The following is a 10,187-nucleotide window of genomic DNA, read 5'->3' on the forward strand; positions in this document are numbered from 1 at the left end:
AGCTGAACGGCATTAGTCAGCTGTGCTGCGGCAAGAAGCCGAAGGACTGAGGAAGTCCCTGCAGAATTCAGATGCGTACTTTCTTGTGCAACAGCAAGCGCTTGAGGATTTAAGCGCCAAACAAGAGAAAGTTAATAAGCTTGCTAAGCATGTTGCTAGAATTATGGGTACCTGGGATATTGTTTCTTGAACTCTTCTGAAGTGGTTTCAGTTCTGGACTTGTTTTGCTGCGGCGTTTATATGCTGCTTTGTTCCCTATAATTGCACTGGTGGCGAACTTTGATGCCCAATGGATGTAATATGTGTAATAGTCGTGATAGCCTAGCATAAGTTGTTTTCTTATTTATTTCCTTGTTGTCTTGTAGTCAGTGCAGTTCTTTTTCCGTGGTTTGCTAGTGGCTGCAATAACCTATTTTTTAAAACTAGGCCACAATAACCATGGGCTAATATTTACTGTAGTGACACTTGGCCTCCTACGGGCCGTAGAAACAGTGGGCCTTCTACGGGCCGTAGAAATAGTAGGCCTTCTATGGGACGTAGAAACAATGGGCCTTCTACGGGTCGTATCATCAATGGGCCTTATACGGGCCGTATGATCGATTGGCCAAACATGGGCCAATAACAGGACGCATTATGGCCGTAAACGGGCTAGAGTTGGAATCATCCATTCATGGGCCGACCTTAACGGGCCATTGTTAATAGGCCGTATTTGATGACGTTATGGAAACGGCCCAACGTATTAACGTACCACAAATGGGCCAACTGTAACCACTGGCTGAATTTGGCCCACAAGCAGAAAATGACAGTAACAGGCCGTAAGTAAACGAATGCTGGAAATGAGCCCAAGAATAAATGGCCTCTAAGAAGGCCGAAAGATAACATGGGCTGGAAACGGCCCAACGGAATAATGGGCCGTTAATGGGTATAAAGTGATACACTGTTCATTATGGGCCAGTTTCACCACGGGCCGTTAATGGGTGTAAAGTGATACACTGTTCATTACGGGCCAGTTTCACCACGGGCCGTTAATAGGCCAAGAGTTACATAGGGCCTCATATGGGCAGAAAGACGTCATGGGCCATACATGGGCTAGAAGTGAAAACAGGCTGGAATCATATTGGATGGCCCAAATGATGCTACTAGGCCTAATTCGGATTGGCCGTAACGGGCCTTGGGTTAGCGGGCTGTAAATGGGCTATATGCGAACAGGCCGTTAACAGACTTTCCATGGGCCGGCCCGCCACCTTTTAACCAAGTCAAATGGGCCAGCCCACTACTAGAAAAACCCCTACTAATGGCGCACCTAATTTGGCCATTAATGGCGCATCAGTGGTGCGCCATTACTAGCACGCCATTAGTAATTTTTACTAATGGCGCACCACTGGTGCGCCATTAGTATCTGGTATACTAATGGCGCACCAGTACTAATGGCGCACCACTGGTGCGCCATTAGTATAGGCCAGGGTGCGCCATTAGTATGCCTCCCAGGGGCCATGTATACCCAGGTGCTTTGGCATACTAATGGCGCACTACAATGGGATGCGCCATTAGTGACCGCGGCATACTAATGGCGCACTGTCCAGTGATGCGCCATTAGTATGCTTTGTCATACTAATGGCACACTGTCATGTGATGCGCCATTAGTATGAATATTAGGTTTTTTTTTATTTTTTATTTTCTGTTTTTTGCACAGGTTACATAGTTTTCTGTTTTATACAGGCCCTTACTTCCACTATGACTAGCCTTTCATACTAATGTCTTCGAGGTCTTATAAAAGTGAACAGAGGGAGTACCTTTTATTGTTTGACTTTGTTTATCAGGATTCCTGTGTTTTTCAAATTCCTATGAACCAAACACCCAACTTTGCAAAATTTCTGCGTTTTTCTAACCCTCTATTTTACACATGCATTCCTATCAATTTTCTAGTATGTTCTTTTCTAGAATCTTGCGAACCAAAGGAGGCATAAGGGAATGCATAAAGTAGTCCAGATGTCACTCATTGGCGATAATCTTCGTGATACATTCGGCATTCGCATTGCCCCAGCAATCCTCTGAAAGCCTTTTATTACACGCTCATCAACCTCGAGCACCGTACAAGGGAAATAGCGTATGCACGGTCGCCGACGAGCTTCCCATCACCTAAGATCATCCCAAGGCATGTGCGTGCACACCAGATACATTACACTAGTAGCCAGCGCAAGGATGGATTATATGGCGAAGTCGAGCCTCTGAGAGCTCGAGGAGGCGTCTGAAAGGTTTCCTGACATCCACCTCTTGAGCATCTCCAAGGCGGCCTTCAGTTGATCCATGGGTACCATGTGACCAGAATCGTGGACCTGATCATAGTGCCAAAAACATCTCTAGTTAGTTTCACAGTAAAATCCAAACTGATGTAGCGCGGCACAATACGCAGCAGGCATTTGCCCTTATAACACTCTGCTCTACTGTATTGACAGATAATCTCTTGAGTAAAGGCCTGGTTATTGTTTGTTCCAGAACTGACTGTTGGTAAGGGGGTCAGCTTTGCATTTGCGTACCTTCAAAAAAACTCAAAGGGCCGTGGCTTTTTAGAATGTCGGCTTCTTTTCCATCAACCGTGAAGGGTTTCTCCACCGAGGACATGAAGGCTTTCTTTCCAGACCATTCCATAGAGTCTACGCATCTTGAGTTTCCTGCCCAAGTCACCAGTAGATTATATATGTATGTCATCAGGAAAACAAAGCCAGAATCAAGAAAACCAATAGCGGAGCATATTTATTTTGAACCGTATATTGTCCTACTTATTTCATGAACTTGTTATACAGTTTGCCGTTATGTACAACACAGCATGAAAAGCATTGAAGGTAGATTTTATCCTTTTCTGTGATTTGACAAGTATAGATGACCTCTACTAGGTCAATTATGCCTTGCGTTATTCAAATGTGTGACAACATATATTTCTAAACTGTGCTTCCAATACGATTTCCATACTACAGAACCGATCAAGATTCAAGCTATATGAATGCATATTAAAGCCCATTAAAGAAGTATATCTCTTGCACGAATCACAATTGTAAGGAAGCATAGCACAAGTATCACATGACAAAAGTGTGGCAATGTGATTCTAAGAGTGAAGAATCTCAGATGATATGTGGTATGGACAAAACAGAAGCAAATTATAGCATACAATTTTCAAGAGTTTTCTGCTGCAAGTTGTAAGACACTCACCTAGCCAGTTGCATATGAGATCATACTCTCCAGCATAAATCAGCACTTTGATATCGTTCTCAAGGAGTTCAGGGATCCCAACTTCAAGGTTCCTCATCCAATCTAAGAGCATAGCCTGATAGACGGTCGGGCTGCAGGAAACAAACTCTATGTCTCCAACGCCTAGGCTCTGTCTGACAGATTTCAGATTGAGAAACTTCTCCAAGTTATAAAAATCATAGCATAGGCTCCCCACGCATGGCTTCCTGACGTCATAATACTGCAAAGATGAGGTGATCAATCAGAAAACTTCAAAAAATGAGGAAAAACCAAATAAACTTTTGTATTCCACCCTACATTTTTGTTCCCGATTATCAACCTGATGGAACTGAATATTGTATTGCAAACAAAATAGGCAGCAAAGCAAGATACAGTGCCAGAGGTACCTGAAACAAAAGACAAAATCAACTGAGGTATATCAGAGTTGGGCTTATGCCTTTTCTTACTTCCATGAACAAATTGGCACAACAAAGCAATGATGTTAATGAAGACAGTCTCCAAGAGACCAATTGACGAATGGTACAGATTTATTACACACAAGCAAACGATGAGTCCAGGAATAATTACCGCACAGCTTGACAACAAATTCACAAGCAGGAACTATTTTATTAATCTTGGTAAATTCTGACTGTGTGATTAAACCCATATCCAATTCATAATTGGTGTATGCCTTGTACTGTATCGCTGGATCTGTAAGTCCGTTACCAATTCCAAAACCCTGAAAAATTAACAGCAAGGGCTAGCTCACTGCTGCAGCCGGGCCCTCCCGCCAGCCAGATCACCATGGGGTCCTCCTTCTTGTGCTGCCTGGATTCGAAGAAGAAGTAGAAGAGCCTACACGGTGCGCAAAAGTGGCAGATGTCAAAACACGGGAACTGGATCCTCACATGAGACGCGGCATGAGACGGGAGGAGTGAGCTCCGCTCACCTGGCGTCGTGAGTGGTGGGGAGGCGGTAGTACCCGGCGTGGTGCCCGAGGTTGCTCACCGACGTGCCGCCGCCGCCGTCGTCTCCGGCCACCAGAGACGCAAGGCGGATCGGCCTCTCGACGAGGGTTCCGGCCGGGAGAGCATCGCTGCCGCCGATGCCGACGCCGTCGGGGCGGCGGGGGAAGGCGTCGCGAGGGTGGAGGTTGAGGGCGCGGATGAGTTCGGCGCCGGTGGAGCGGGGGGTCTTCGGGGCGAGGGAGCGCGCCGAGGAGGGGAGGCGGAGCAAGGATTCGTGCTCTGGCGCGGCGGCGGCGGCGGCGGCGAGGAGCAGAAGCAACAGGGTGCGAGACTGACCTGTGGGTCCCATGGCTACCAGTGGTGGTGCGGTGCGGTGACCTGAACTGACGGAAATGTGGGAGTGATACTGCTACTAGATCCTTTTGGCCTGTTTCTGCGATGATGATGATGGGCCTACCGGTCAGAGAGAGTCGAAGGCATCTTTTGACCTCGCGCGAGCAGGAGGGTGTGCGTCGTCCACGTGCCTGAGTTTTCGATGAGTCTAGTAATGGCGCACCACGTGTGAGTGCGCCATTAGTACTTTTGCAAAAAAAGGAATAAAAAAATAATTAAAAAAATAACATTAGTGGCGCACTTTCTGGCTGGTGCGCCATTACTAGTTACAACTAGTAATGGCGCACTTACTATGCATGCGCCATTAGTATGTTTGGACAAGCGCACTAGTTTAAAAAAAAATTGATACTAATGGCGCACCGTGGACATGGTGCGCCATTAGTAGTTTCAACTCTAATGGCGCATCAGAAGGTGGTGCGCCATTAGTATATACTAATGGCGCACCACTTGTCTGGTGCGCCATTAGTGTCAATCCCATCTATAGCCCTTTTTCTAGTAGTGGCCTTTTCACAGGATTGGGCCTCTGTTGGGTCGTGCCACGTGTCGACGTATCATAGGCAACTTCTGTCCAATGAGTGGATGACATCTGTCCCAACTATGAGCCGACACGTGTTTCCTCCAGCCAATGATGATTTTACACATGGAAAATCCCCATTGGTCAGGGTTGTTAACGGGTTATCGGATCCAAAACCCGACCTGATAGCTTAACAGTGTTCCGTTACGATGGATGACACGTGTCGGTCACCCTTGACGAAAGCACGTCTGTGACGCGTGATTTATCGTCATGGAAGTGGACACTTCCGTGATGATAATTTTGGTAATGTCATGGAACACTTCTACGACAGCACAGGTATGACTATCTTGATTCTGTCATAAAATCGTCATGGGTGTACATGAATGACAAAAAACGCAACCTACTGTGACAAACACGTATCATCACGGAAGTGTATTTTTTTGTAGTGACAAGTTCACCAAATGGATAGAAGCCAAACCAGTTAAAACAGATGAATCCGGACCAGTGATAGACTTCATCTCAGGGGTTGTGCACCGTTATGGCATCCCTCACAGCATCATCACCGATAATGGCTCAAACTTCACAGCCGATGAAGTGAAAACTTGGTGTGGAAACATGGCCATTAAGCTCGATTACGCCTCCGTCTACCATCCCCAAACCAACGGTCAGGTCAAACGGGCAAATGGTCTCATTATGAGCGACATCAAACCCAGACTAGTGCGGTCCTTGACAGAATCGGACATGCACTGGGTCGAGGAGCTCGACTCCGTACTCTGGGGGCCGTAGACCACCTGAATCGTACCACCGGATACACACCGTTTTTATGGTGTATGGCGCAGAAGCAGTACTACCCTGCGACATAATACATGACTCACCTCGCGTGCGCTTGTACGAAGAGAAGGAAGCCGAGTTAGATTGGCAGGACAACCTAGACGCCCTGGAGGAGGAGCACGATGTCGCTAAAGCCCGTTCCGCATTCTACGAGCAGCAGGCTCGACGATATAAAAGTAGAGAAGTGCGGGCCAAAACTTATAATATTGGTGAACTCGTTCTACGCCTACCGGAGAAGAAGAAGGACAAGCTCAAACCTAAGTGGGAGGGCCCCTTCATCATCGATAAAGTCCTCACCGAAGGAGCATAACGCCTATGTAATGCATCTGATAACAGACTCGAGTCGAACCCACGGAACGCGGCCAGACTCCGGAGATTCTACGTCTAGTACCTAACTCAGTGTTCGTCTCCTTACCCCCCCCCCCCCGCTCATTTAATTATGCCCCTCCCCCTATTTTTTTCCTTTCTCACCCCTTTTTCCATTCTTCACACAAAGTACTCAATATAGTACGGATGCTCGGATCACTCCGGCCGCACTATGTGTGTAAACCATACCTGGGGAATTCCTATACGGAAGCTAAATATAAATTACTTTCATGGCTTCTTGCCTATCACATATGCATTCTTTTTTCATATGTGCCTTTTCTTCACCATTATATGCATCGATATGACTTAAGATGTGGCCATGCTGGGTTGCCTGGCTCTTGTGTTTATGCCCTGCGTTCCCGTTAATTCGGCTAGGGCATAAGGGGAGCACCTCTGCGATTGTTACTGCCGGTTCAGCCGGATGTGTACCTCAGACTGGGTAAAGATGAAAGCTAGCATTCTTAAGGGAATATTCGGCCGGTGAACAAGCGATGTTTCTTTTGTTTATTACAAACATGAATCCCCAGAAGTTTTGTATCTTGTGTTTTTGTTCGCAATCCGGACATGTACATCGATGCATGCTTGCCCAGGGAAAGGAACCCCTAACGGAACTATTGTCCCTGGAAGATGTTTCTTACTACCCATGTAATATAACATAACTAGTTGGGTACTTGTCTGTTCAAGCACTTATGACCCCAGCGCCTGGTTTCCACGCATACCCCGGTTCTGCATAACTGAGCGGGTATTCGGATACACCCCGGACTGTCGGATCCGGGGGCTGAAGCAAAATGGTCTGCCATGACAAATGATCTTTAATCCGGCTAGGGACTACATATGTCCATTGAATTACATAGTCACTTGGATTGACTATATTCTTCCTCTATACCTTCCAATAGGTTATCTAGCTTGCAATCCTGTTGGGAATACTTTCCGGCTAACGCTACCTGGTCATACACCAGACTCACGGGAATTTCTTGCCCATTTGGCCCCGCCGGTCTGACTTCGACCATATGGTTCGGGTCAAGCTTGGTGTAGCGCGTCTTCACCATGGCCTGGGCTTCCCTTGCACCTTGACGTAGTCTGACATCTTCCACAAACGGAAGCGCCGCCGTGCTCCTTGTAGCATATCCACGAGCTCCCTCATGCCTTTTGGCAGGGAAGTGGATGGCCACAAGGCCTGGGAAATACCCTGCATCACCTGCCGAGCTCGCTCGTGCAGCCGTGAGAGGTCTTGCAGTAAATCACCTGCGGACGCGGGCATCTCCTCTTAAGGACGGCCCATCAACATACCTACAGATATAAACTCTTTCAATATGCTTCCTCGCCGAGCTGTACTATAGTTCATCTAGGCACTTACCATAAATGCCGCGACGAAGCCTTCTGTTCTCCTTCACGGAGTCCGCCAGCTGAGCGCGAACATCTCCTAATTCGACGCCCAGCCGGACATTGGCATCTTGAAGATCGTTCTTCCCCCGCCTAACTTGCATAAGAACACGCTCGCCAGCTTTTAGCTGCCTTTGGAGATGTGACTGGCTATCTTTTACGATCTCCGGATTCTCTCCAGGATTGTCTGCAGAAATTTCTGCTAGACTTATCAAACAAGCCAATCACTAACTAGTACATTTCCATAAAATTTCATTATTAAATACGAAAGTTACCAGGAGAGGCCTTTTGGGATTCTTCCAGTTTGGCAACCGCGGCCCTCAACTGGTTCTTGCACTCCTCCAGCTCTTGAGACAATTAGGTATTCTTCTCTACAAGGATATGTGCATAACATGATCCTTAAATCAGTTGCTCCAACTATTTCAAGTCTCAGGGGCTACTGCTATGCATGCTTATCAAATTTCCTTACCCGTATATGTTTTGCATATTGGTCTGTCGCTCGGGCGAGTCCGCCTTGAGCAGCCCGAATATATGCGTCTCCCGAATTAAAAGCATTAAATGCCTCTTCGGAAAAGATGTTATTCCGTAGTATGTCCCATCGGCGCCGGTGATTCATGGCACTCTCCACTTTAGAATTTGTGGCGGAGAGCATATCCGCATCCTCTATTGGAGGACAATTCGGCATCGGCCATGCATTGGCCTCCTCTCTCGAAGACGGTTCGGGAATCCAGCTGGTCGAGGCGTGATCGGCAGGTCCCCCGGATATAGTCCGGTGGCTCCTCTTTCTGCCAGAATATGAAGGGCGCTGTTACATTTCAAACACGATAAATAACATAGCAGGTTTTTACTATACCTCTATAACGGAGTTTCGGCCCTAATCGCCTTCCTATTGAGCCTCCTCTGACCCGGATGCCCTTTGTCGATGAGCCCCCAGGGGCTCGGCGCCGCGTTCCGATGGTCATCTCTATAAAAAAGCGATATTTTATGTGTAAGGCATGATATCAGAAAGGAGTCCTCTTCAGAGGATGAGGTTTCGACTTTGCTTACACGCGATGCAGGTAGCAGTCTAGGATAATCGGCGATGATAGCCACTAGGGCGCCATTGCAGATGACCCGATAAAATGTTCCCTTGACTAGATCCATAGTAATATCTGGGTCTTCCTCAAGTCCTGGATCGCAGGCCCTTCTGGGGTCCACTGGCTGGGGGGAGGGGCTGTCGAATCCTTCCACTGCCCTCCTCAGTTCCTGCTTAGAAATATCGAGGTTAATGATTTTGATGAAAGGTGCCGGAATGAATAGAGTGGGGGAAAGAGTGACGACTTACCCAGCGTGGGGTGTTGTACATGGAAAATCCATCCTGCGGTTTGATACGAAGGAATTCTTCTTCTTCTCCCTTATACAAATTGGACAATATTTTCGTTAGAGCAGTGGCGGAGTCTGAACCTTTACGACCACAGCGGGTGGCGTCATCTTCCCCATTGTTAGTGCCACATGGGCTTCCCCCGATATTGGAGTGTATGCACTCCCCACATTATGCATATTGCCATAACTTCGACTATTGTCAGCCCTGATTTGGCCAGTATCTTTATCCTGCTCATCAGGAAGTGTACTTCTCTGGAATCCTCCTCTTGGGGGCCCTGAGGGCGCCAACTTCGACGTACCTTCGGCGGAGCATTATTGAACTCAGGGAGGCCCGTCCGGACTGGATCCGGAAGGGGAACGTCATCAACATAAAACCACTCCGAGGGCCAGTTTATAGATGCCTTCTTGGGAGTGCCGGACAGGTATCCGGTTTCGGCGATGCGCCATATTTCGGCTCCGCCCACTTGACATATGGATTCCCCCTGGTTGCGAGGCACAAGGCAAAACAACTTCTTCCATAACCCGAAGTGATCCTCACAGCCCATGTATAATTCACAAAGGGCAACGTATCCTGCGATGTGCAGTACGGAGGCAGGAGTGAAGTCGTCCAGCTGGAGGCCATAGAACTCCAGGAGCCCACGAAGGAATGGGTGGATTGGAAACCCGATGCCTCTTAGCAGATGCGGGATGAAGCATATTCGCTCCCCCAGGGATGGATTAGGAGATCCCTCCGCTTGCTCCCCGCCATTATAGGTGGCTACTCCAGCTCGGACGGGGACCATGAATGCCGGTGGAAGAAACCCTTGGGTCTGCAACTCTATCAAACGGCTTTGAGGAACTGAACACTCTTCCCAGTCACCTGGCTTGGAGCGAAGAGAACGGGAAGAAGAACTGCGGCGACTGGCCATGTTGGATGGTTTTTTCCGGCGTGCTCTGTTGGATGCTTGCTCAAGGGAAGAAGGTGATGTTTGGATCTGAGGATCCCCGTCCCTTCATATAGACGGTTTGCCTGCAGGGCCGGGGTGGCAAATGCAAAAATGCCTCGCCTCCTCGTATTCGCTCGACACATGGAGATGGCCATTATTGAAGCACAGAAGCCGAGGAGGACAACATTGATGGGAAGCCAGATACTGTTCATCACAACA

General features: G+C 47.9%; 1 protein-coding gene across 1 annotated transcript; it reads right to left on the reverse strand.

Annotated features, from left to right (window-relative positions):
* Positions 1-1,972: 1,972 nt before the first annotated feature.
* Positions 1,973-4,581, reverse strand: LOC123159299 (serine carboxypeptidase-like). The gene is made up of 6 exons (XM_044577128.1): positions 4,175-4,581; positions 3,995-4,080; positions 3,544-3,632; positions 3,208-3,466; positions 2,538-2,672; positions 1,973-2,336 (listed from the first exon to the last, which is right to left on the reverse strand). Exons 1-6 carry the CDS (start codon positions 4,540-4,542, stop codon positions 2,185-2,187), a joined length of 1,089 nt encoding a protein of 362 aa, XP_044433063.1. The 5' UTR covers positions 4,543-4,581; the 3' UTR covers positions 1,973-2,184.
* Positions 4,582-10,187: the final 5,606 nt, after the last annotated feature.

Source organism: Triticum aestivum, chromosome 7B (genome assembly GCF_018294505.1).
Source record: "Triticum aestivum cultivar Chinese Spring chromosome 7B, IWGSC CS RefSeq v2.1, whole genome shotgun sequence".
Classification (NCBI taxonomy): Eukaryota; Viridiplantae; Streptophyta; class Magnoliopsida; order Poales; family Poaceae; genus Triticum; species Triticum aestivum.

What these genes read in the sequence shown, in the direction of transcription:
- LOC123159299 (XM_044577128.1), bottom strand. Translation starts at nt 4,542, where the DNA reads ATGGGACCCACAGGTCAGTCTCGCACCCTGTTGCTTCTGCTCCTCGCC. An exon ending in GGGAGGGCCCGGCTGCAGCA is followed by an intron (nt 3,633 to 3,994) that starts GTGAGCTAGCCC and finishes CTTTTGTTTCAG; the next exon opens with GTACCTCTGGCACTGTATCT. An exon ending in TCTCATATGCAACTGGCTAG is followed by an intron (nt 2,673 to 3,207) that starts GTGAGTGTCTTA and finishes TGACTTGGGCAG; the next exon opens with GAAACTCAAGATGCGTAGAC.